Source organism: Oncorhynchus masou, chromosome 22, assembly GCF_036934945.1.
Source record: "Oncorhynchus masou masou isolate Uvic2021 chromosome 22, UVic_Omas_1.1, whole genome shotgun sequence".
NCBI lineage: Eukaryota > Metazoa > Chordata > Actinopteri > Salmoniformes > Salmonidae > Oncorhynchus > Oncorhynchus masou.
Window position 1 is genome coordinate 22,244,609 of NC_088233.1, and position 27,672 is coordinate 22,272,280.

The window sequence follows — 27,672 nt, forward strand, 5'->3', positions numbered from 1 at the left end:
GGGACAGATTTTTCCCCTACCTTTCTTTTTCGATGTGCTGGATTGGAATTCCTTGTCCTCCTGTTTGACTGAGATCTTGTGGTACTTCATGCGGCAGAAGAAGGAGCGTCGCGCGCCCGGACACAGCCGAGCTGCTCCGACTGGGAGGTCAGCCTGGACCTGCAGGCCCGCTGGGGAGAAGAAAGGCTGATTAGACAGAGGCATACACACAGTAGAGTGAGTAACACACAGGCATGCGGACGCAGACACACTCAGACACACAGTGGAGATTCAGTCACACTCACACACACAATGCCAACGTAATTCCCCTCACATTTACATTTGTACATTTTTTGTAATTTAGCAGACGCTCTTATCCAGAATGACATACAGTTAGCAGAACATAGTGTAGACACACACACGACAGATCAGCTGAGACTACTCATCATTGCAAGTAACAATAAAGGTATTTTCTATGTCAAAACGATATTCTCAGAAATTGATGTTTTCCACTACAACTGTCAGGCATGAGTACGACACTGCTTTACAATTTGAGTCCAAAAGGTCCTGCCCACTCCTCAGACAATCATCCCACTGACCCACTCACACAGTGCAGTGTTCTCCATGGTATGGGCCAAGTTAATCTCCACTCTTGAGAGCTTTCCTTCACCTCCTGCTGCCTCACTTCCTGGGGGGAGGACCCCAATGTGTTAGGGTGTAACACTGCTCTACTTTTTATGGAAACCACCCAGCCACCTACCACTGCCATTTCAGCATTGCTGTGGTCAACATCCTCCTTATGGAAAACACACACACACCTTACGTTTCACACCCTGTCCCTGCACACAGCTGAGAGTCACACATACTTACTTTTGGCATCTATTAGTCTCTCGCGGGGATATAACTCAGAAGCTGAGAGCTGCTCCTTTACTTTCCCCATGTCCTTTGGGTGAATGTAGTCAAAGAGACTCTGTCCAATCAGTTCCGTCTGTAAACAAAAACAACCAATCAACTCCACTTGCTGATAATAAGTAACGACTTACATTGACTTCTCCATAACACATTCATTAGATATCTTTAAGCATTTCATGAATGTGTTATAACAGGCCCTAACCGCATTACCAGTCTAAGTGAATATGCCAAAAGGACAAACCACGTTCTGAAAATGATGCTGATATGTAGTCTGTACCAGCCCCATTTCCCCAACTGGCCGGTTTAGGTCTGTGACTTACCTTCTTCCTCTCACTGAGGTCAATGGTGCATGAAGATCCCTACAGGGTTGAACCCTCAGGGTACATTTTACAGATTAAATAGTGTAGTTGAGGGTCATAACGCTTTTGTACTTCATTGAAAGCCCTCCTCCACATCACAATTAAGTTGGTCATACTGGTCTATAAACACACACACACGAAGGATCTAAAGTTAATTTGGAAATTATTCATACCCCTGGCCGTTCTCCACATTTTGTTACAGCCTTAATCTAAAATGGATTAAATAGTGTTTTCCCCCCCATCAATCTACACATAATGACAAAGCAAAAACAGGTTTTTATTTTCAGGTCTCTCCAGAAATGTTTGATCAGGTTCAAGTCCAGACTATGGCTGGGCCACTCAAGGACATTCAGTTTAGAATGAAGCTGTAACTTAACAAAACATGGAAAAAGTCAATAGGTCTGAATACTTTCCAAATACACTGCATTTATGAATTCCATGCAGTCAATGTAAAGTCAAATCTATTTTCCCAATTCATAAAGTGTTTAAAGTTCAGCACTTCATGGTAATTAACTGTGCAGTTTGCCAGTCTGGTATGTCACAGTCCGATACCGGCTGGTGGGGGAAATGGGGTTAGTTCAGGCTGTATATCATCATCATTCTAAAAACAGGGGTTTAACCTTTGGGCATATTCACCAACACTGGTATGATAAAAATCACACTTTTGAGAACAGCCATAATGATGACAATATGCTGTCATTGTAATGATGCATCTATCAAGATACATAAATATGACCTATTGCATTGCTTGACACGAATGCGCTATAGATATGCTATGGATATATTTCATGAACCTTTACTATACTCTGGCATTAGTGAATACTTGTTTCTGATTGATTTGAAGTGCATTCTAGAGCGTGCATAATTTCCTATAATGCACAGTATATTTGCACAGCAGAATTCAATGGCTATAGTTATTTTTTGACATGTTCCATGTTTGAGCTGCTTTTGAAAGCATCAGTCAAATTTTATTTTTTGGGGCATTGTTGAATTTGATTCCCATAATGGCAAGCTACGACTGATGGCTTGGTTAGCTAAACTATCACGTCTGTTTGGTTACCACGGCAACTACTGTAGCTATCTAGCTACTTCAGTGGATGTTGAACACATGTCTACCAGCAAATGTGTTTATCACATTTATACCATGGCTATAATGTAATCAACTCGGGGCTCTGTGTGTTCTCTGAAAAATAATGCAACTCCATGGAAGGTCAGTTTCACTCCAACATATCTTCCAGGTCGTTCATTGATTTTCCCTTACATAATGCGGTTGGGACCTGTTCTAACACATTAATGAAACGCTTATATAAGTAATAAATGAATTATGGATATGTAGTCAAAGTAAATCCTAAACTAACGTTGTTCCAATGCAACCTAAAACTTGCTATCAAAGAACATCAGAACTATTATTCTGTGACAGAATCATTTGAAAATGTTAATAAAGTGTGTAGTGGTGAGTTTCTCACCTGGCTGTAATTCAGTGTCTTGTTGATGGACTCTGAGACAAAGACTATTTTTCCGCGATCACAACCCACTACGAACAGGAACCCGTCTGCAGCCTTGAGAATGAGGTGTTTGAGCTCGTCATCAGGGAGGAATGAAGGCTTATAAGTGGCTTCAGCAAAGGAACAGGTGGAACCTGGGTAAGTATAACAGCAGTCAGAGAGGACGAGGATTTGTTATTTCTGTCAAGTGGCATTGAAGCAATATATTAATGTGTGTGATATTTATGAGCCATTGCCAAAGATGTAAAAAATATACTTGGGCTTTTCTTCATAAAAATAATATCTGGTTTACAGTATACAATGTACAATATACTTAACAATTTGTGACTTAAAATGACCCGAAACCGTCTAAGACAAGGTGACAGTTGGTGGTTAAGCTATCACCATGTCTCCTAAGAAAGTATTAGCATAAATAAAGTATTACCTTGTATTAGTACAGTATTAACTCCCATTACTTAAGTCTACCTCATATTTGTAGTATTAAGTGGGTGAGCGGGCCAACCAACTGTACAGTAGGCTACCTTTGAGGGATTTGAGGTGCTGCACAGCCATCCTGAGCACGGTGAGTTTGTCCAACTTGCGGGACATGGGGTTACAGGTGGGAATCATGGCTGACAGCTCGTCGATCAGATTGTTCATCTTGTCCCGGCGCCGCTTCTCGATCTGGCTGTGAGGCTCCCTGGAGAGAGATGGACACTCAATGACACCAGATGCGGTGAACCCATTTTCTCTCATGACACCTCCCTACTTCTTGGTCTGGTTTTATGGGATTGTGTTCTCAAAATTCAACCTAACATTATCCACGTACATTATTCAAACCCCTTGACTTATTCCACGTTTTGTTGTGTTACTGACTGAATTGAAATGGGATTAAATAGATTTTTTTCTCACTCCCATCTACACACAATACCCCATAATGACAAGGTGAAAACATGTTCAGACATTTTTGCAAATGTATTGAAAATGAAATATCAGATTTTACATAAGTATTCATACCTGAGTAAATACTTTGTAGAAGCACCTTTGGCTGCGATTACAGCTGTGAGTCTATCTGGGTAAGTCTAAGATCTATCCACACCCGCAACATTCTCCAATTATTCTTTCCAAAATTCTTCAAATTCTGTCAAATTGGTTGTTGATCATTGCTAGACAACCATTTTCAGGTTTTGCCGTAGATTTTCAAGTAAATTTAAGTCAAAACTGTAACCTCGGCCACTCAGGAACATTCACCATCTTCCTAGTAAGCAACTTCTGTGTTTTACGTTATTGTCTTGCTGAAAGGTGACTTAATCTCCCAGTGCCTGATGGAAAGCAGACAAGCAAGTTTTCTTCTAGGATTGACTGTTTAGGCGCCATTATGTTTGTTTTTTTAATCGTGAAAAACTCCCCAGTCCTTTATGATTACAAGCATACCCATAACATGATGCAGCCACCACTATGCTTGAAAATGTAGAGTGTGGTACTCCGTAATGTGAAGTATTGGCCTCAAACATAACGCTTTCTATTCAGGACAAAAAGTTAATTGCTTTGCCTCATTATTTGCAGTATTACTTTAGTGCCTTGTTGCAAACAGGATTCATGTTTTGGAATATATTTATTCTGTACAGACTTCCTTTTCACTCTGTCAATTAAGTTAATATTTTGGAGTAACTACAATGGGAAACCCAGAAGCGAGCTGCCCAGTGACGCGAGCCTACCAGACGAGCTAAAATGCCTTGTAGGCTCAGAGGCAAGCAACAATGAAGCATGCATGGGAGCACCAGCTGATCTGGACGACTGTGTGATAACGCTCTTGGCAGCCGATGTGCGCAAGAAATTTAAACAAGTTAACATTCACAAAGCCATGGGGCCAGACGGATTACCAGGACGTGTACTCAAAGCATGCACGGAACAACTGGCAAGTGTCTTCACTGACATTTTCAACCTCTCCCTGACCGAGTCTGTAATACCTACATATTCCAAGCAGACCACCATAGTCCCTGTGCCCAAGGAAGCGAAGGTAACCTGCCTAAATGATTACCACCCCGTAGCACTCACGTCAGTTGCCATGAAGTGCTTTGTAAGGCTGGTCATGGCTCACATCAACAGCATCCTGTTGTCAACAACACGTTTGCCACGCTGATCCTCAACACTGAGGCCCCTCAGGGGTGTATACTTAGTCCCTTCCTGTACTCCCTGTTCAACCACGACTGCATGGCCAAGCACGACTCCCAACACCATCATTAAGTTTGCTGATGACGCAACAGTGGTGGGCCTGATCACTGACAACGATGTGACCGCCTATAGGGAGGCGGGTCAGACCTGGCAGTGTGGTGCCAGGACAACAACCTCTCCCTCAATGTGAGCAAGACAAAGGAGCTGATCGTAGACTACAGGAAAAGTTGGGCCAAACAAGTCCCCATTAACATCGACGGGGCTGTAGTTACTTTTTACTTTAGTTTATTTGGTAAATATTTTCTTAACTCTTTCTTTAACTGCACTGTTGGTTAAGGGCTTGTAAGTAAGCATTTCACTGTAAGGTCTACACTTGTATTCGGCGCATGTGACAAATAAAGTTTGATTTGAATGTTGATCCGTCCTCAGTTTTCTCCTATCACAGCCATTAACTCAAACTGTCTTAAAGTCACTATTGGCCTCATGGTGAAATCCCTTAACGGTGTCCTTCCTCTCAGACAACTGACTTAGGAAGGAAGCCTGTATCTTTGTAGTGACTGGGTGTATTGATAAACCATCCAAAGTGACATTTTTTAATCTACCAAGGCACTGTATACATCAATGATGTCGCTCTTGCTGCTGGTGAGTCTCTGATACACCTCTACGCAGACGACACCATTCTGTATACTTCTGGCCCTTCTTTGGACACGGTGTTAACAACCCCCCAGGTGAGCTTCAATGCCATACAACTCTGTGGCCTCCAATTGCTATTAAATACAAGTAAAACTAAATGCATGCTCTTCAACCGATCGCTGCCAGCACCTGCCCGCCTGTCCAACATCACTACTCTGGAAGGCTCGGACTCAGAATATGTGGACAACTACAAATACCTAGGTGTCTGGTTAGACTGTAAACTCTCCTTCTAGACTCACATCAAACATCTACAATCCAAAAGTTAAATCTAGAATTGGCTTCCTATTTCGTAACAAAGCATCCTTCACTCATGCTGCCAAACATACCCTTGTAAAACTGACCATCCTACCAATCCTCGACTTCAGCGATGTCATTTACAAAATAGCCTCCAATGCCCTATTCAATAAATTGGATGCAGTCTATCACAGTGCCAGCCCCACATACTACCCACCACTGCGACCTGTACGCTCTCGTCGCCAAACCCACTGGCTCCATGTCATCTACTAGACCCTGCTAGGTAAAGTCGCCCCTTATCTCAGCTCGCTGGTCACCATAGCAGCACCCACCTGTAGCACGGTCTCCAGCAGGTATATCTCTCTGGCCACCCCCAAAACCAATTCTTCCTTTGGCCGCGTCTCGTTCCAGTTCTCTGCTGCCAATGACTGGAACAAACTACAAAAAGCTCTGAAACTGGAAACACTTATCTCCCTCACTAGCTTTAAGCACCAGCTGTCAGAGCAACTCACAGATTACTGCATCTGTACATAGCCCATCTATAATTTAGCCCAAACAACTACCTCTTTCCCTACTGTATGTATTTATTTTGCTCCTTTGCACCCCATTATTTCTCTCTACTTTGCACATTCTTCCACTGCAAATCAACCATTCCAGTGTTTTACTTGCTACCATGGCCTTTTTTTGCCTTTACCTCCCTTCTCACCTCACTTGCTTACATTGTATATAGACATATTTCTACTGTATTATTGACTGTATGTTTGTTTTACTCCATGTGTAACTATGTGTTGTTGTATGTGCCGAACTGCTTTGCTTTATCTTGGCCAGGTAGCAATTGTTAATGAGAACTTGTTCTCAACTTGCCTACCTGGTTAAATGAAGGTGAAATAAAAAATTAAAAAATACGAAAACCTCCCTGGTCTTTGTGGTTGAATAGAAGTTTGAAATTCACTGCTTGACCGAGGGACCTTACAGATAATCATGTGTGTTCAGTACAGAGATTAGGTAGTCATTCAAAAATCATGTTTAACTCTATTATTGCACACAGAGTGAGTCCATGCAACTTATGTGACTTGTTCAAAAGGTGCACTATGCAGAAATCGCTCCGCCATTTCCAGGTTGCTAAAATTCAAAAAGTTTGGCTAATTTGAGTTTGAGACAAAAGAAGCAAGTATAATATAGTGTCATTGTACAATATTTTCCATAACCAAAAATATTGTATTTTCAGCTGTTAGGAAGCTGGTGTACAAAACCGAAAGTAAAAGAACCAAAACGAAACTCAAGAATAGGAAGCATAGAAATCGAGGACATAAAACAAATATAACGCTTCTTAGACTTTATTTCAATGAGAATGTAAGATCTATAACTCACATTTCTAATTGAATTTGGTCGCGTCACCCAAAAAGTTACATACTGCAGCTGTAAGCAAAGGGGTTGAATATTTACTGACTCAGCTTTACGCAAATAAATGCTCACTCACTCAAGACATTTCAGATTGAAATGTTTAATTAATTAGTTAAACAAATGTGAAAACATAGTTCCACTTTGACATTATGGGGTACTGTGTGTAGGCCAGTGACAACAAATCTCAATTTAATCAATTTTAAATTCAGGATGTAAAATGTGGAAAAGTCAAGGGGTGAAAATCATTTCTGAAGGCACTGTAAACCTTGGTTGTAGGTCATTCACCAAGTTTTTGGATATACTGTATTTCACCCATAAAGTCATATTTTATTATCCATCCATAACTGCATGCATTTACTAGACTATTACATGATAATTACATGGAGGTTATATGTATAAGATGAATATCCTATCTTACTTAAACTCACATAACACCAAAAAAGTTGCCAGTTTGTGGTCAATGAGTAACCCAGATACCTGAAGCATTTGATTTTAGCCTGAGAGTCCTCCCCTTCAGATCTGTAAGAGAGATACAGAGTATATTAAAATTAAATCACATCTACAGTCTAGTGAATTAATAATGTGTGTTGAATAAAGCGCTCAGAGCCCTGAGAGTTGTTGAACAGTACCGGTCTTCTTCATCTTTCATATCTGCAACCAGATTGGAGGCTGATTTGATTTCCCTGGGAACAAAGTGCATGCTTATATTTAAACTCAAAACCAATTACATCTGCTGTTTTAAAAAGCCAATTGCACTGCCTAGTTAGCCTGGCTGATACCAAACATAAGTCCTCCTGACTTCAGTCTAGACTCTGGACATGCTGTTAAGATGTTGTTTGCATGATGCATCGATAATGAAGGACGCTGTGCTTTCACTGGTTTGTCCTCATGTCTCTCACTCAAACACCCACATGCACAGACACACACACAGCAAATCCAAAACAGTGAGAGGTATGAAACCACCAGGGAGGAAAAAAACGGACGCAAGCAGGCACATGAAGCGCAAACACCACAAACTTACCAATTTGTACAATTTTGTACTGTCATTTTATTTACTAAATGAAAATAGTGTCCAATAATCTTGTAAAAGATGGATGTGATAATGGCACAGATATATGTTTAAATCAAACACACTTACATGTCCATGCTTCCCTTGCGTTTCCGGGGCAGTTCCATTCCTGAGGTCATGCCAGCGGCTGAGGTGGGGGTCATCAAGCTGGGCAGAGAGACAGAATGGCTTTGGTTTCCCTCCACCAACACATCCCCTACAACCAACACACACACACTATCCATTAACAATGGATTAAAGATCTGAGTAAACAATCCTAAGAACAGTAGGTGAACAACTGTGTTGGTCATCCAGGCTGGAAAAAAAATGAATTTGCCAACAGATGTATGGTATATCTTAGTACTAGCAGTATATTTTAATTTTATTTAGGCTTGTTGTAGCCTATTTAAGAGGATGTTTGGCACCGGGCTATATAAAACACTGACGTGGGGGAAAGAAACAGCTGTGCCTTTCATGCGCTTACACTTCCATCTGTCTTTCCTCACTAGCACCGACTTTGCTGATAGTTGTTTTATTGAGGAACGGTTTTACTTACTATAACTGTGATATGTGTTTGGCTCACCTAGCTCCCTTAAGATAAATGCACTAACTCCATGTTGCTCTGGATAAGAGTCTGCTAAACGACAAATGTAAAAGACCGGACCCTAACCTGCTCACTTGGCGTGAGTGTGCACGTGTGTCTGGTCATGACAGGTCCAGGCAAGGGGAATATAACGCAGGATAGGCCAAGCGTAGCTCCTGTCCCCTATCTATTACACAGTGCCTGTTCCACAGACCCAAATAACCCCATTACAAGATCTGATGTTTAATTCTGCTCTCGCCACTGAAGATCTGTAGAGGGATTGCCGGCCTTTGGATAGGGGACCATGTTCAGGCAACATGCACCCCTCCATCCCATTCATTCACTAACACACGCTCGTCCTGAATCAGTTTCCTGCACTCACATAACCTACTGTCCAGGGCTCACTCACATGAGAAGTAGGTTATGATGTCACACAGGAGGAAGGACATTCAGTTGTAGGAGGGTGAGGGATTCATTGAGGTCTTATGAATCTAAAACCCTATTTTGTAATAATCACTTCGCAGTTACTTGACATTCTAATCAAATGCTTATATTTGTAGGCACGTTTAAACTTATACAAAACAGTATCTGTTCCAGGTGCGTAGGTATTACATTTGGAATACTGGAAGAGATGACATGTACACGGTCAAAAAAAAGAGGAATAAATCCAAAATGGAAGCTTGAATGCAAAAATAGATGTTAATTTGGACAACATAATGGCCAAAAGTTCATTGCGCAGAAAAATGCATGAATAAAAACGTGAGAAAGCAAAACAAACGTGTCGGGGATCAAGCAATCATCCGTGTGAATGGTGAGCACACACACACACACACACACACACACACACACACACACACACGGCTTCTTTTTAATTGCATTTGTCAAAAGATCAAGTGAGCAAATCTATACATGCAAACAAGTACATAGTACAATGCATAATTAAACTACAGAAGCAGACAGAACTACTTATTTTTTACATATACCAGGGCTTGAAATACCACTAGACTGGCGCTCTACACCCCCATCAAGTTACAACCACAAATGGTTACATAAGGCAAAAACAAAAGTAAGGTGGTTGGTCGGGGTGGGTGTATAACACGAACGTCTAGCAACACAAAGGTTGCGATTTCAAATATCCAATTTGTAAGTCGCTCTGGATAAGAGCGTCTGCTAAATGACTTAAATGTAAATGTAATATCGTCACGGACAACTTTAGCATTTATGCTAATTAGCATCTACTTACTTATTTTTTTTATATTTTGCAACTAATGTACATAGCATGTTAGCTAACTCTAACCCTTTTAGCTAACCCTTCCACTAACCTTGACCTTAACTCCTCACCAACCTAACTTTAGCAAGCTAGCTAATGTTAGCCACTTATCTGAAATTCGTAACATAGGACATTTGGAAATTTCATGACATATTGTACGTTTTTCAAATACGTAACATTTAATACTAATTGTAATTCATAACATATCATTCTAAATGGGTAATCTTAGATTTACATACAGAATAAGACTAAATTCTCTGAGACCAGGTTGGGATGGGAATACCAAGGTGCTATTACCCCAACAACAAAACAAATACTAATACTGAGCTGTATTGTAGCCGCAAGAAAAGTATATTTTATACTAATACAATTGCTCAGATAAAGAAATTGTTTAACAAGTAAATAAAAAAAGTGCAGTGCACCTTCCATAGTCTGTTCCACACTTGGGGACTGTGAAGAAACCTCTGGTGGTATGTCTTGTGGGGTATGCATTTGTGTCTAAGCTATGTGCTAGTCATTTAAAAAGAGAGAGCTCGATGAATTCAACATGTCAATACCTCTCACAAATTCAAGTAGTGATGAAATCAAATCTCTCCTACACAGGAGAGATTGACATATATTATTAATGTCAAGGGCCAGCCATGCTGGCCCTTGAATGTCCCTCTTTGTGGCACCTGACCACATGACTGACCAGTAGTCCAACTGTAGGACCTGCCTTGTTGATAGTGCTGTTAAGGTAGGGCAGCGCTTTATTATCAACAGACTTCTCCCAATTTTAGCTACTGTTGTATCAATATGTTTTGACCATGACAGTTTACAATCCAGGGTTACTCCAAGCAGTTTAGTCACCTTAATTTGCTCAATTTCCACATTATTTTTTTTTTTTACAAGATTTAGTTGAAGTTAAGGGCTTAGTGAATGGTTTGTCTCAAATACAATGCTTTTAGTTTTAGAAATACTTAGGACAAATTATTCCTTGCCACCCATTCTAAAACTAAATGCAAATATTTGTTAAGTGTTGCAGTCATTTCTGTCGCTGTAGTAGCTGACGTGTATAGTATTGAGTCATCCGCATACATAGCCATACTGGCTTTACTCAAGGCCAGTGGCATGCGGTTAGTAAAGATTGAAAAAAGTAAGGGGCCTAGACAGCTACCCTGAGGAATTCCTGGTTCTACTTGGATTATGTTAGAGTGCCTTCCATTAAAGAACACACTGTGGTCTGTTAGACAGGTAACTCTTTATCCACAATCAAGCAGGGCATGTAAAGCCATAACACACATTTTCCAGCATTCAACTGTGATCGATAATGTAAAAAGCCGCAATATAGTCTAACAAAACAGCCCCCCAAATCATAATTCTTTCTCATCCAATCAGCCATTTGTGTAAGTGCTGTGCTTGTTGAATGTCTTTATGGAGGCTGGCGACCTGCATGATCAAGGAAGACACCACAAGCCTATAATCCTTGGCATGCAAAGAATTGCCGCATTGGAACTTTGAGTGATCCATTTTGTCACGAAAAAAAAGTGTAGTAGATGCAGCTCCTGCAGCCCTGGAACCGTTCATTAACTTCTCCAGACAAAGAGGGCTACATTGTAAGACTCATCTTGGACTAACTTTGTTAGCTTGATAGCTAGCAGATTAGTGGCTCTGTTAAGCAGACCTCAACCTGTCAGTTAAAGCTGGACTCCAGATCAAGAAATGGCGGTCTCAGCTGTTAAATGTTACCCACATCGCGGAATCCATGCAAAAAACATCTTGGTATTTATATTTAACGAAGATTGGTTGTTTTAATAAAAAATAACAAACAAGAGTGCGCAACTGAGCACTATGCTGGAAACACTCAATGACGTCTCTGCGCATTGATAACACGAGGCTGAAATACACACACTACCAGTCAAAAGTTCGGACACACCTACTCATTCAAGGGTTTTTCTTTATTTGTAGTATTTTCTACCTTCTAGAATAATAGTGAAGACATCAAAACTATGAAATAACACATATGGAATCAGGAAGTAACCCCAAAAAAGTGTTAATCAAAACAAAATATATTTTATATTTGAGAATATTCGAAGTAGCCTTGATGACAGCTTTGCACCCTCTTGGCATTCTCTCAAACAGCTACATGAGGTAGTCACCTGGAATGCATTTTAATTAACAGGTGTGCCTTGATAAAAGTGAAGTTGTGGATTTTTACCCCCATCTTAATGTGTTTGAGCCAATCATTTGTGTTGTGAGAAGGTAAGGGTGGTATATTTTGTTAAAAGACCAAGTCCATATTATGGCAAGAACAGCACAAATAAGCAAAGAGAAACAACAGTCCATTATTACTTTAAGACATGAAGGTCAATCAATGCGGAAAATCTCAAGAATTTTGACAGTTTCTTCAAGAGCAGTCGCAAAAACCATCAAGCGCTATGACGACACTGTCTCATGAGGATCCAGAGTTCTCTGCTACAGAGGATAACTCTAATGAACTTATCTGCACCTCAGACTGCAGCCCAAATAACTGCTTCACAGAGTTCAAGCAAGGCACATCTCAACATCAACTGTTCAGAGGAGACTGGGTTGGCAACCCCCTTGGGTTGTGCCGTGGCGGAGATCTTTGTGGGCCTTATCTCAGGATGGTAAGTTGGTGTTGAAGATATCCGTCTAGTGTGGGGGCTGTGCTTTGGCAAAGTGGGTGGGGTTATATCCTGCCTGTTTGGCCCTGTCCAGGGGGATCATCGGGTGGGGCCACAGTGTCTCCTGATCCCTCCCGTCTCAGCCTCCAGTATTTATGCTGCAGTAGTTTGTGTCTCGGGGGGCTTGGGTCAGTCTGTTATATCTGGAGTATTTCTCATCCGTTGTCCTGTGTGAATTTAAGTATGCTTTCTCTAATTCGCTCTCTCTCGGGGGACCTGAGCCCTAGGACCATGCCTCAGGACTACCTGGCATGATGACTCCTTGCTGTCCCCAGTCCACCTGGCCATGCTGCTGCTCCAGTTTCAACAGTTCTGCCTGCGGCTATGGGACCCTGACCTGTTCACCGGACCTGCTGTTTTCAGTCTAGGGACAGCAGGAGCGGTAGAGATACTCTCAATGATCGGCTTTGAAAAGCCAACTGACATTTACTCATGAGGTGCTGACTTGTTGCACCCTCGACAATTACTGTGATTATTATTATTTGATCCTGCTGGTCATTTATGAACATTTAAACATCTTGGCCATGTTCTGTCTTAATATCCATCCGGTACAGCCAGAAGAGGACTGGCCACCCCTCATAGCCTGGTTCTTCTCTAGGTTTCTTCCTAGGGAGTTTTTCCTAGCCACCGTACTTCTACGCCTGCATTACTTGCTGTTTGGGGTTTTAGGCTGGGTTTCTGTACAGCACTTTGATGTATCAGCTGATCAAAGAAGGGCGAAATAAATACATTTGATTTGATTGCATGAATCATGCCTTCATGGTCGAATTGCTACAAAGAAACCACTACTTAAAGGACATCAATAAGAAAGAGACTTGCTTCGGCCAAGAAACACGAGCAATGAACATCAGACCGGTGGAATCTGTCCTTTGGTCTGATGAGTCCAAATTTGAGATTTTTTGTTCCAACTGAGTGTCTTTGTGAGATGCAGAGTAGGTGAACGGATGATCTCCGCATGTGTGGTTCCCATCGTGAAACATGGAGGAGGTGTGATGGTGCTTAACCAGCATGGTTTTCACAGCATTCTGCAGTGATATGCCAACCCATTTGGTTTGCGCTTAGTGGGAATATAATTTGTTTTCAACAGGACAATGACTCAACACACCTCCAGGCTGTGTAAGGGCTATTTGACCAAGGAGGAGAGTGATGGAGTGTTGCATCAGATGACCTGGCCTCCACAATCAACCGACCTCAAGACAATTGAGATGGTTTGGGATGAGTTGGACCAAAGAGTGAAGGAAAAGCAGCCAACAAGTGTTCAGCATAACTCCTTCAAAAGCATTCCGCATGAAGCTGGTTGAGAGAATGCCAAGAGTGTGCCAAGCTGTCATCAAGGCAAAGAGTGGCAACTTTGAATAATCTCAAACATAAAATATATTTTGATTTGTTTTACACTTTTTTGGCTACTATATGATTCCACATGTTATTTCATAGTTGTGATGTCTTCACTAGTATTCTATGATGTAGAAAATAGTACAAATAAAGAAAATCCTTGAATGAGTAGATGTGTCCAATCTTTTGACTGGTACTGACCTCACTGGGACTTAAACACAAGGCTAAGGTTATTTCCAAGGAAAATAGCATTACTCCCATGTTACAGAACATTTACCCTTTCCACTGCTTTCTGGATTTAATTATTAGCCAGGATCCTAAGCAGCTAAAACACGTATATCCACTAAAATGGGGGTCAAAAAGAGTGCATCATCATCATCGGGGCGGCAGCGTAGCCTAGTGGTTAGAGTGTTGGACTAGTAACCAAAAGGTTGTTCAAATCCCCGAGCTGACAAGGTTGTTCTGCCCCTGAACAAGGGGATTAACCCACTGTTTCTAGGCTGTCATTGAAAATAAGAATTTGTTCTTCACTGACTTGCCTAGTTAAATAAATCTACATGCAGGTAACATGTGTTAATGCGAAAACAGTGTAGGCCTACAAGGGTGGTCTAATGAAGCAATAATGAAGCAATAGGGCTATTCATATGCACAACACAGCCCTTAGCCGTTGTATATTTGCCAATGGGTAACCTAAACGGGTAACCAGTTTATAATAGCAATAAGGCTATTGGCAAATATACAACAGCTAAGGGCTGTGTTGTACCTTGTCTAAAGATTACAGGCTCTATTGAATTATTTTTCTATTCGTCTCACAACAAGTCTTGCACTGCAAAATAGACAGTTGCCATGGGGAATCATCCTCGCTATGTGCTTCAGGAGCAATAAAGGTGTTTGACACACATGAAAACCTGAACAGTGTCTTGACCTCGGTCTTGATAGACATGGCTATAAATCACTGATCAATAAATTATTTTGTTACTTTAGAAACATCAAAACTAGAATTGCCTTAAATGAATAATAATATTCAATTTTTATATGACGACGTCATTGGCTGAGGTCAGTCGGAGGCTCGCTGGGGCGTGTTCATTAGGACACACTGTAGAAAAATGACCCTGACTGCCCCCTCAGTTTCCATCTGTGGGCATCAGTGTGGCCAGAAAGAGCGTATGAAAACGACACCATAGCTTTCATAGCCAGAGACAAAGAATTGCAAAACAACCCAATTCCTTTGACTTACATTTATTAAAGGTTAATCGTCACGTAACCAAAAGCTTTTTTAGCCACAGTTATTCACAGGACCAAGGTCTTAGATAGTCTGTGTTTATTCCCACAGTTGTGTTTATTCCCACAGTTGTATTCCTTGTCATTATGCCTTTGTAAGGATATGAAAACAATACCTTCCTGTCTGACCAGCTATTGACAGAGGGTCGTTTTAACCTTGTCTAAAGATCACAGGCTCTATTTTAACAAACCTAACATAATGGTAAATCTAAGCACTGGGGCTCTAGGTGCCAGAAATATTTTTGCTATTTTCACAGCCGGTATTATAAGGGAAATAGCTGGCGGTGGTGCGAAAAGGATGGGTTTTGATTAATAAACCAGTTGTAGATGTGATGAGGGCTTGGCCACTCACTGGGAAATCTTTTTGTATCCAAATCCGGCTTTAGACTTCTTCACAACTGTATCTCGGACCTGCCTGGTGTGTTCCTTGTTCTTCATGATGCTCTCTGCGCTTTTAACGGACCTCTGAGACTATCACAGTGCAGGTGCATTTATACGGAGACTTGATTACACACAGGTGGATTGTATTTATCATCATTAGTCATTTAGGTCAACATTGGATCATTCAGAGATCCTCACTGAACTTCTGGAGAGAGTTTGCTGCAATGAAAGTAAAGGGGCTGAATAATTTTGCACGCCCAATTTTTCAGTTTTTGATTTGTTAAAAAAGTTTGAAATACCTGATAAATGTCTTTCCACTTCATGATTGTGTCCCACTTGTTGTTGATTCTTCACAAAAAAATACAGTGTTATATCTTTATGTTTGAAGCCTGAAATGTGGCAAAAGGTCGCAAAGTTCAAGGGGGCCGAATACTTTCGCAAGGCACTGTGTATATATATATATATATATATATATATATACACACACACACACACACACATACACTTTTATATATACACATACTTTAAAAAAAAAAATATATATATATGACACCTCTTCAAATTAGTGGATTTGTCCATTTCTGCCACACCGGTTGCTGACAGGTGTATAAAGTTGGGCACACAGCCATGCAATCTCCATAGACAAACATTGGCAGTAGAATGGCCTTACTGAAGAGCTCAGTGACTTTCAACGTGGCATCATCATAGGATGCCACCTATCCAACACGTCATTTCTAGAGATTCCCTGGTCAACTTTAAGTGCTGTTATTGTGAAGTGGAAAGGTTTAGGAGCAAAAACAGGACCGACGAGTGCTAAAGCGTGTAAAAATCGCCTGTCATCGGTTGCAACACTGACTACAGAGTTTCAAACTGCCTCTGGAAGCAACCTCAGCAACATAACTGTTCATAGTGAGCTTCACGAAACGGGTTTCCATTGCCGAGCAGCCAGACATAAGCCAAAGATCAGCTTACGCAATGCAAAGTGTCAGCTGGATTGGTGCAAAGTGTCAGCTGGAGTGGTGTAAAGCTAACCATCCTTGGACTCTGGAGTAGTGGAAATGCGTTCTCTGGAGTGATGAATTACGCTTCACCATCTGGCAGTTCAACGGACGAATCTGGGTTTGGCGGACGCCAGGAGACCAGTACCTGTCCAAATGTATAGAGCCAACTGTAAAGTTTGGTGGAGGAGGAATAATGGTCTGGGGCTGTTTTTAATGGTTTAGGCCCCTTAGTTCCAGTGAAGGGTAATCTTAACGCTACAACATACATTCACATTCTAACTGATTCTGTGCTTTCCCAACAGTTTGGGGAGGGCCCTTTTCTGTTTCAGCATGACAATGCCCCCGTGCACAAAGTGAGGTCCATACAGAAATGGTTTGTCGAGATCGGTGTGGAAGAACTTCACTGGTCTGTACAGAGCCTTGACCGCAACCCCATCGAACACCTTTGGGATGATTTGGAATGGCAACTGCCAGCGAGGCCTAATCGCCCAGCATCAGTGCCCGACCTCACTAATGCTTGTAGCTGAATGGAAGCAAGTCCCTGTAGCAATGTTCCAACATCTAGTGGAAAGCCTTCCCAGAAGAGTGAAGGCTGTTAAAGCAGCAAAAGCGGATCAACTCCATATTAACGCCCATGATTTTGGAATGAGATGTTTGACGAGCAGATGTCCACATACACTACATGACCAAAAGTATTTCAAAGCACTCAGACCATTTAAAACCCCTTTATTCATAGGCTACTTGCCTATAAATGGCCCGGATAAAACAACAACTAATACAACTATGCAATGCTGCTAAACCAATCTTGATTAAGGGGAGGGTAGGGTATGCTTAGTTGTTAATCAAATTAAACTAAATGGGGGAGAAACCAGTAAAAAAAATGTTTTATATATAAATACGAGATTCACCAGCACAAAAGGCACATCTCTCCTTCCATGGGCACTGCGAGTTATTGCTGGATCGGCTGTGCTTCCTCTCTTCTTCTTCTGTGGATTTTATTTGCCGGTTAGCAACCAACTTTAAGGTGTATTACCGCCACCAACTGGACTGGAGTGAGGACCAGAGACAGTGAATGTTTAAATCCTACCTAATATTCTCATCTCCCTAAGCAAACAAAATACATAACTAAATACTACACCCCCTGAAAAATTCCCCAGTAGTTCACTTATGCTTGGCTCTTCAACCCCATACTCCCCAAATCTAATCACAATCAATCCCTTTCTCGAACATATTTCTGGCACTGAAATAGAACATGTTCCACAGTCTCCATCTCCCCCTGACAATCACACCTCCCAGTCTGATATTTCCCCACCACTTTCAATGTACTATTTAGCCTTGTGTGTTCCAGTCTCAGCCTTGGGACTACACTTTCCTCCCTTCTCTCTCAGCCTGAGGACCTCCCTGCCCCCACCTTTCCTGGATCTTATTCTGGTGTCTTCCACAACTCTTGCCACTTATTTTTAACCACTGTTCTTATTAATCCCTTGGCTTCTGCTTTACTGATTGACAATTCCATCTCAATATTAGGATGTTTAAGTGCCTGCTTGGCAATAATATCCTCATTCCCCTCTACTCCCACATGAGCTGGTACCCAGAGGAACATCACAAATACCCCATCTGTTCACCCTATACAAACACTGCAAAACCTCATACAATACATCCTGTCAGCTCTGAGACACATGAATTTAAGCTCATCAGTGCTGCACAGGAGTCAGGGAAGATGACTACCCTGTTTGGCCTCACCTCCTCCACCCACTCCACAACCAAGAGTATTGCCAACAGCTCCATTGTGTAAACAATGAGCCGTTGCTCTTTTCGTCATTGCCAAAATAAACTAAAAGCTCCTCCTTTACTCCCTGTTTTATGGTTCTTAGATCCATCTGTGAATATATTCAAGAATTTCCCTCTCATACAACCCCAACTCTCTCACCTGACTAAATACTTTTTTGCCCCACTGTATGTGAACTGTCAACACCATCAGCCTATGGCTTGAAAGAGTAGTAAGGTCTTTCCCAGGTTTCAGTATTGTCACCACTACCGCCTGCTTCCAACTTCCAGGCAGCTTCCCTTCCTGCCACACCTTATTGTAAAGGCCCAATACTTTCCGCATTGTTTTGTCACTGAGATGAGCTATCATGATGTAACACATATCATTGGGCGGCAGGGTAGCCTAGTGGTTAGAGCGTTGGACTAGTAACCGGAAGGTTGCGAGTTCAAACCCCCGAGCTGACAAGGAACAAATCTGTCGTTCTGCCCCTGAACAGGCAGTTAACCCACTGTTCCCAAGCAGTCATTGAAAATAAGAATTTGTTCTTAACTGACTTGCCTGGTTAAATAAAGGTAAAATTTAAAAAAATTAAATCATCCTTCCCAGGAGATGTTACCCCAACTTTAGCTAATGCTCTCTTCATCTCAGCCAACGTAAAAGGGCCATTCACTGTACCCCCACCATCTCGCTCTGATCCAGCACCCCTGAATGTTCTCCTCATACCCTCTCTCTCCCACGCTGCCCCACTTCTGTCAGATCGTTTGAGCTGTGCACCTTCACAAATGCCTGGGCTGACTTCTCCATATCTCTCACTGCAATAAACTCATCACTGATCAGCACAGGGAGATCCCAATATCTTTTGATCCCACTCATCCCCTGTACCTCTCCCATGGGAGTGGTCCTGCCTATGTTTCCACAGAACCGGCACCAATACGCCCTCTTAGCTGTCCTAACGATCCTCCTTACTACTGCTTGTGCTTGTTAATTCTGAATCAGGTGCTGGTAATTATGGGACCGTTTCAACATTCTGAAAGAACTGTTCCTACTCTTCACTGCTTCTCTACACCCTTCAGTCCACCAGGGTACTGCATTACTCTCTCTCCCCTGTACCAATAGGAATCACCTGCATTGCGGCCCCTACTATTGTGTGCTTCTGTTCTCAAAATCCATGCCATGATCAACTGCATTACCATTGAGACCTTTTTATACAACTCCACATTAGATCGCCATGAAATTGTAACTTTTGCCCTTGTTTTTAAGGACACACCTCAAATATTGTCACCCCTCCCACCTCAGCGGAAGTGAGCTGATGTTAGATAGGTAAATTAGCGAACCTGGCATTCGGGCTGGAAAAAGCCAGTGACAGTTTTTAGATGACAACATTTCATACTAACTTGTGCTTGACACTTGCCATAGGTCTCAAGGACTGTGTGTGTCTATAGCTGTTTGATAAAGCATATGCAGTGTGTGCAAGCATCCATTACGGTTCTGAGCCATTGTATGGAGGCAAAATGGCTCCATGTGTCTTGATATGATGTAGGCTACTCTGACAGGCAAGGCGGCAGATTTCTCTTCAACTAACATATTCACCCCACAACTTTGTCAACAAAACTACAGTTTAAGAGCATATGAATGTTGAGAATTGTAGCCTAAACAATGTTTTAGTTCTGTAAATAAATGCACGAGACCTACTGAGACTAGCTTGAGGGGAGAGAGAGCACAACATAGTCAGGCCTAGAAGAGTTGCTGTTTGACCTAGATAGGCCTATTGTATAACTGTCACACCTCAGCACTCAGCCTGCCCATAACACACAGACAAGGAACATCTTTATGAAATGATCGAACACAGTGAATTTTTTCTAATATACAGATGACGAAAAACCATACAGTGTCAATACAATCCAAATACAGGCCATGCTATCATTATTTTCTCTAGTCCTTAAAAACTGTTTTGTTTTGGTGATTTCAAATCAAATCGTATTGGTCACATACGCGTGTTTAGCAGATGTTATTGCGGGTGTAGCGAAATGCTTGTGCTTATAGTTCCGACAGTGCAGCAATATCTAACAAGTAATACCTAATAATTTCACAACAAAATACCTAATACACACAAATCTAAGTCAAGGAATGGAATTAATAATAATAAATATATGGATGAGCAATATCAGAGCTGCATAGATTAACATACAGTAGAATAGTATAGAATACAGTATATACATATTACATGAGTAACGCAAGATATGTAAACATTATTAAAGTGGCATTATTAAAAAAATGACTAATATTCCATTTATTAAAGTGGCTAATGATTTCAAGTCTGTATGTAGGCAGCAGCCTCTGTGCTAGTGATGGCTATTTAACAGGCGGATGGCCTTGAGATAGAAGCTGTTCAGTCTGTGTGTGTATATTCATAGCTATTAGGGGCTTAAACATGTGGAAAACTTTGCCTCATATTTATGTTTAGGCCTAATATAATAATATATTTGGCTAAATACATGTTGTTTTTTAAGTATTATCAACAAATAGCCTATAGTATAGGGCAATGTAGGCCACTAGTGCACTATGCTTGCACAACCACTAGGCTCTCTCTTTACCACAGTCATCAGGCATACAATAATGATTGAAAAAGTTGTTTTTCTGCAAAATAAATGTTACACTCGTTATTGGACTGTTTGTTAACGGTAACAAACGAAGTAGGCCATCTTGAATTAACACTTATCAATAATGGCAGTGATATAATCACACAATTTAGTGCAAGTAACAAACACAAAATGCAACCCAAAACTGTTGTATTTTCTACATTTGTAGCAATCAAAGACAAATAGTAGCCATACCATTTAGGCTACGGCCATGGCCTAAACATCAGGCTATTGTTTTTGGTATAGCCTTTCGTTGCAAAGATGAATAACATAGGCCTATATGTAGGCCCATCAAATAAAAAGTATAACTTTTAGCTTATCAACCACATGCATATCTTTCTCATTGCTGCAGCGTATCTTTAGAAAAATTACCCCAAATCATAAGCCTACATCATTTTTTATCGCTTTGTCTGAATTGTAGCAGATTTCGTACCTAACGTTGACAATAGAGGCCTATTGACTACTATGTAATAACATAGCATAACATAGCCTACCGTGGGTCGGGCTATAGCGCACTATGCTAAGCTATTCAAGGAAACATGTATTATTAGACGTGTGTTCTTGCTACAGTTGCCGACAGTATTCATAAACCTCGACGGCGATACATAGTAGTTACTCAGCTACCTAATTTGGCTACATTGTCAACAGGAATACCGTAGTGTAAGATTGCTCGACTGATCTACTGACCTACTTTTGGATAGGGCGCAGAGGAGCTTTGGCCAATCATTGAGACGTTTGCATAGTTCCCCATACCCCTCTGCGGCCACTTTAGAACGGGCAATCACTTGCGAGTCGACACAGGCCGAAAAAATTAAACCAGTAGAAGCTACCAGATATAGTGGGTGTCCTGTAATGTAATTTACCTGTATGTTCCCCTGTCGTTCTGTCACCGCCGCCAGCCGCTGCATTCCTTGCCGACATGGCTAGAGCCGGTACGCCGGGGCCCAAGACTCCAATGCATGTGGATAAGGCGGTAGTATTGGATAGTGTGGAGGGAAGAGGGGGCAGTGTGTTGTATAATTGACTGATTTATTCTTCCAAGGGTGGAGCGATCGGGGAGACAAAAACGTGAAAGGAAAGTACACGGTGTAATAGGGACACAACGTAACCTACAAATCCGTGAACATGCGGAAGTGGAGACACAGCGTCCATCCACCGTCTGGCCAAATATGGTTTCGTATGTTAGGCATCACTGCACTCAAATCACCCATTAAAAAACCACGGCTCTTCACGGATTTTCTTTCTAAATCGGGGTGAGAGAGGACATAGAAAGAAATAGTAATGGCGCCTTTTTATAAGCGATAACTCTGCCATGGTTCGTTGGACCAAGCCTATAAGGCAAATTAATGTAGTTTTGGGGGGAATAAACACCGAAACTAATGATTGTGGTAAACACAGGTTTAGGCGATACGTTTTGTTCTTTGACAATCTTTATGAGCTAATGTCGCTTTTTGTGAAATTTGAAGAATGTATGTAATAATACAAAACACATAAAGGTCATGTTAACTGACGGTATAAATCAAATTTATTTGTCACATACACATGGTTAGCAGATGTTAATGCGAGTGTAGCGAAATGCTTGTAATGGCATAGAACAAAGCGTATATACTATCCGAAACCTGTGTTAACCTCGGACCTTATTTTCTGCGTTTATTCCAAACCCCTATTCTTTCCGCATTCATTTTTTCCAAAGGGGTGGCTGAACGAACCATAGGCGAGGTCTATAGTGAATATTACGAAATTTAGGTGACGTGATCATGAGCTAAATTTCAGAATTAAAGTTTCCCTGGATTGTTTTTACTTAATTTACAGGAAATGTTTCTGATTAAAAATCACAAAATCATAGTTTAAAGTGACTTAAGCATACATTTATTGAAGGAAAAAAAATAACATATTATTTAAATAAATAAACGAAGATTGCCCTTCATAGGTTCTTGCCTTCTGAGGAGCTTTTCTTAGCCACTGTGCTTCTGCATATGCATTGCTTGCCCTTTTGTTGTTTTTTGGCCAAGTATCAGTAAATCACTGTAAATAGTTTTTAAAAATAAATGTGATCGATTGATTAGTCTACACATGTTTGCTTCTGTACCATTTAAACTAAAGGTCTACAGCTATTTGCTACTGTACTGTTAGTTCTATATACAGTGCTATCGGAAAGTATTTAGACCCCTTGAATTTTTCCAAATTGTGTTATGTTCAAGCCTTATTCTAAAACTGATTCAATTGTTTCCCCCCTCATCAATCTACACACAATACCCCATAATGACAAAGCAAAAACAGGTTTTTAGAATGTTTTGCAAATATCTAAAAATAAAAACCTGACATATCACAGAGGTATTCTGACCCATTACTCAGTACTTTATTGAACCACCTTTGGCAGTGATTACAGCCTTGAGTCTTCTGGGGTATGATGCTACAAGCTTGCACATCTGTATTTGGGAAGTTTCTCCCATTCTTCTCTGCAGATCCTCTCAAGCTTTGTCAGGTTGGATGGGGAGTGTCGCTGCACAGCTATTTTCAGGTCTTTCCAGAGATGATCGATCAGGTTCAAGTCCGGGCTCTGGCTAGGCAAGTCAAGGCAATGTCTGGAAATGACATTGAGACTTGTCCTGAAGCCACTCATGCATTGTCTTGGCTGTGTGCTTAGGGTTGTTGTCCTGTTGGAAGGTGAACCTTCGCCCCAGTCTGAGGTCCTGAGCGCTCTGGAGCAGGTGTTCATCAAGGATCTCTCTGGACTTTGCTCCGTTCATCTTTCCATCAATCCTAACTAGTCTCCCAGTACCTGCCGCTGAAAAACATCCACACAGCAGGATGCTGCCACCAACAACGGTCTCACGACTTCCTCTGAAGTTGGTGCCTCTCCTTGTTCGGGCGGCATTCGGTGGTCGTCGTCACAGGCTTTCTAGCTGCCACCAATCCAAGTGGGCTGTCATGTGCCTTTTACTGAGGAATCACCATTATGAAGCTCAGCGGGGATTGGAGCACGAACTGGGATACGTTTCGAGGTGAATGGGAGGACTATGCGCTAGCAACGGGACGTCTGGAAAAGGATGATGAGGTAGTGGCTGCCACTTTGAGGACTATAATGGGAAATTAATGCCGACACGTATACAAACACAACCTGAACCTAACAGCAGCTCAGCAAGGTAACGCTACAGTTATTCTTGATGCTCTTGAACATTCCTTTAAGCCAGCAAAGAACGTAATCTACGAGCGTTATGTTTTCGGTTGTTGCAAACAGGAGGACGGGGAGTCTATTGACAGCTTTGTCACTAGGTTAAGGGAAAAGGCAGCTACATGTGACTATGGTGCTTTAAGAGATGAACTGATCAGAGATAAGATTGTGCTTGGCATAACTGATGAAGGCACCCGCAGACGTTTGCTGAGAGAACGTGACCTGACGCTGGTCTTGGCAGTGGAGACATGCCGTGCAGCAGAGCTTACTGATATACGGATAAGGTCCATGGAGCTAGAAAGGCAACATATGGACAATGTCAATGCTACATTCAGGCAGCCAGTAAAGAAATTCCCCTTTGCCACAGCTAATGCTAATACTACAGCCAACTCTGCAGTAGACAACACCAATACATGCCGATATTGTGGCATTTTTCATGGATGAGGAAAAGAACACTGCCCAGCCTATGGAAAAATATGCAAATCCTGTGGTACAGCTAATCACTTCGCAAGGGTCTGCATGAAAAGCAAGAGAAAGGAGGGTAAAGTGCACTCCATGGAAACAGACACAGATGAAGGGAACGGCAGCACAGAGGATGTATATGCTAGCAAGTGCATAGGGGCAGTGAGGGCAAAAGGACAAAAGTGGTTTGTCACTCTACTACTTAATAATAAACCACAGCAATGCCAGCTAGATTCAGGGGCCACATGCAACGTTATGAGCCTTAAAGACAGAGACAAACTCACACAGAGTAGCACCAAGCTTAAACTGTATTCAGGCCAGTTCATGACCTCTTTAGGCCTGTTTGTGACAGAGTGTGTTTTACGTGGCCAGAAACACACCCTTGAGTTTGAAATAGTTGAGGCCAGTCAACAGCCATTACTGTCAGGTTCTACATGCGAGCGCCTTGGGATTATTAACTTCACCATCCCAGCTGATCTTAACATTATAGACAAAGTCCAGGCTGGGTCCCTGAGCAAGGAGACACTCCTAAGCAAGTACTATGATGTCTTCAACGCTCCGGTCGAGTCAGTTCCCGGGGAAGTTCACTTTGAGTTGGACGCAGCAATCCAGCCTGTCCAGTGTGCACCCCGCAATGTACCAGTGGCCATGAAAGAAGCTACGAAGGCTCAGCTTGACAAATACAAAGCAGATGGCCACATCATATCTGTCACCGAGCCTATAGACTGGATAAGTAATATGGTTATCGTCAAGAAACCAGACAAGCTACAGATATGCATTGATCCTAAACACCTCAACCGGGCTCTGCGACGTTCACATTACATTATGCCCACGTTGGAGGATGTTCTTTACAAGCTCCCAAGCTCTACGAGCCCAGCAGCTACATGACCACCTTTTGGACACCCTGGGGCAGGAAGAGCTGGTTGAAGCTTCCGTTTGATGTCTCCGTGGCTCCAGAGGTGTATCAGCAGAAACAGCTTGAGCTGTTGATGGGACTCAGTGGCGTGGAACCCATAGTAGATGACATCCTCGTAGTGGGCTGTGGGGACAGTGATGAGGTGGCAGAATGTGACCATGATGCCAAGCTGCTGGCCCTGATGGTCAGATGCAGACAGGTCAAGCTAAGGCTAAGCATAAAAAAGCTTCAGTTTAAAGTGCCAGAGGTCTGCTTTCATGGGCACATCTGGTCCTCCACCGGATTGAAGGCGGATCCTGATAAAGTGAAGGTTGTCTTGGTAATGCCCCACCCATCTGACGTGAAGGGAGTGCAGCGCTTTGTCGGATTCGTCACCTACCTGGCCAAATTCCTACCGCGGCTCTCTGAAGTGTGTGAGCCACTGAGGAGGCTCATGGACAAGGACACCATCTGGCATTGGCTCCCAAAACATGACGCAGCGGTGAGGGAAATAAAACAACTGGTCACCCAGACACCTGTACTGCGATACTACAATGTGTCAAAACCTGTCACGATTCAGAGTGACTCAAGCCAGTATGGACTTGGCTGTTGCCTCATGCAGGAGGGCCAGCCTGTGGCATTCGCCTCTAAGGCACTCACCCCACCAGAGCAGAACTATGCCCAGATAGAGAAGGAGTGCCTCAGCATTGTGTTTGCATGCCAACGCTTCCACCACTACCTGTATGGGTGCCACAATATTACCACAGAGACAGATCACAAGCCCCTTATTGCTATATTCAGCAAGCCTCTTCTGAATGCCCCAAAACGACTGCAGAGCATGCTACTGGCCTGCATCAGGAACACACACACGCTCCATGCATGAACAACACGCAGTGTGCAGCTTACAAACAGAGCAAGTGGATGTTGAACACATCAACCAGGCTGACTACCTCAATGTTACGGACCAGCGCCTTATACAAATCAGACAGCACACAGACAGGGACGAGCAACTCCAGGCATTGAGGTCTGTGATTCTGATGGGCTGGCCCGACTGCAGGGAAGAAACTGCTTTAGCCGTCAGAGAATATTGGCCAGTCAAAGAGGAGCTCAGTGTTCATAACGGAGTAATATTCAAGTGTCAGAGAGTCGTTATTCCCCGGTCTCTGCGCCCTGAGATGTTGGCCCGCGTGCACTCAAGTCACATAGGAGGTGAGGCCTGGTACAGACAAGCACGTGACACACTGTATTGGCCAGGGAATGCAGAGTGAAATCAAAGACTATGTCAGTAAATGCACAATCTGCAATGAATATGCCATTGAGCAACAGAGAGAGACGATGATGTCCCACGAGCTACCGATGCGCCCCTGGCAGATAGTAAGTCTAGATCTGTTACAGCAGAGTGGCAAAGACTTTCTGCCGGTAGTCAATCATTACTCAGACTTTTGGGAGATTGACCTCCTCCCCGACCTCTCAGCAGAGACAACGATCAAAAACGATCAAAACATTTGCTGCATGATGGGAATTCGAGCACGTCACTTCATCACCACGACACCCAAAAGCTAATGGGAAGGTGGAGTCCGCAGTAATAATAGCAAAGAACCTCTGCAAAAAGGCTCTGCGAGAGGGAAAGGATGCCTGGAAAGCAATCCTGCAGTGTCACTATACCCAGACAGAAGGTATGAATAGCTTAAAAGCAGCTCTGCCAGTAGCCAGCACTCTTCTGGAGCCATGTGTGGTGACAGATGTGCTGGTGAAGCTACGTCACAGAAGACAGGTCTCCAAGTTCATCTACGACAAATCAGCAAAAGACTTACCTGAGCTCAGGCTGGGTGAAACGGTGCGAATGAAGCCACTACCAGGGGACCGGACGGGCCTCTGGAGACTCGGATCCTGTGTACAGAAAGTGGCACCAC

The 27,672-nt window shown here is 42.4% G+C and overlaps 1 protein-coding gene across 4 annotated transcripts in view; it reads right to left on the reverse strand.

The window, feature by feature from the left end:
• The window catches only part of bmal2 (basic helix-loop-helix ARNT like 2), a 28,714-nt gene extending 6,348 nt beyond the window's left edge, over nt 1-22,366 (reverse strand). Inside the window, exons 1-8 of one of the 4 annotated variants that reach the window (XM_064929636.1) lie at nt 22,091-22,366; nt 8,379-8,505; nt 7,870-7,923; nt 7,718-7,759; nt 3,277-3,434; nt 2,717-2,889; nt 850-967; nt 21-170 (exon numbers count right to left, since the gene is read on the reverse strand). In XM_064929636.1, coding sequence (XP_064785708.1) covers nt 21-170; nt 850-967; nt 2,717-2,889; nt 3,277-3,434; nt 7,718-7,759; nt 7,870-7,923; nt 8,379-8,505; nt 22,091-22,148 — 880 coding nt within the window. In that variant the 5' untranslated portion in view covers nt 22,149-22,366. Of the gene's footprint in view, nt 1-20; nt 171-849; nt 968-2,716; nt 2,890-3,276; nt 3,435-7,668; nt 7,760-7,869; nt 7,924-8,378; nt 8,506-22,090 lie in introns of those variants that run through there. The other 3 variants (XM_064929637.1, XM_064929635.1, XM_064929638.1) reach the window with 3 other exon arrangements.
• Between the last annotated feature and the right edge of the window lie 5,306 nt (nt 22,367-27,672).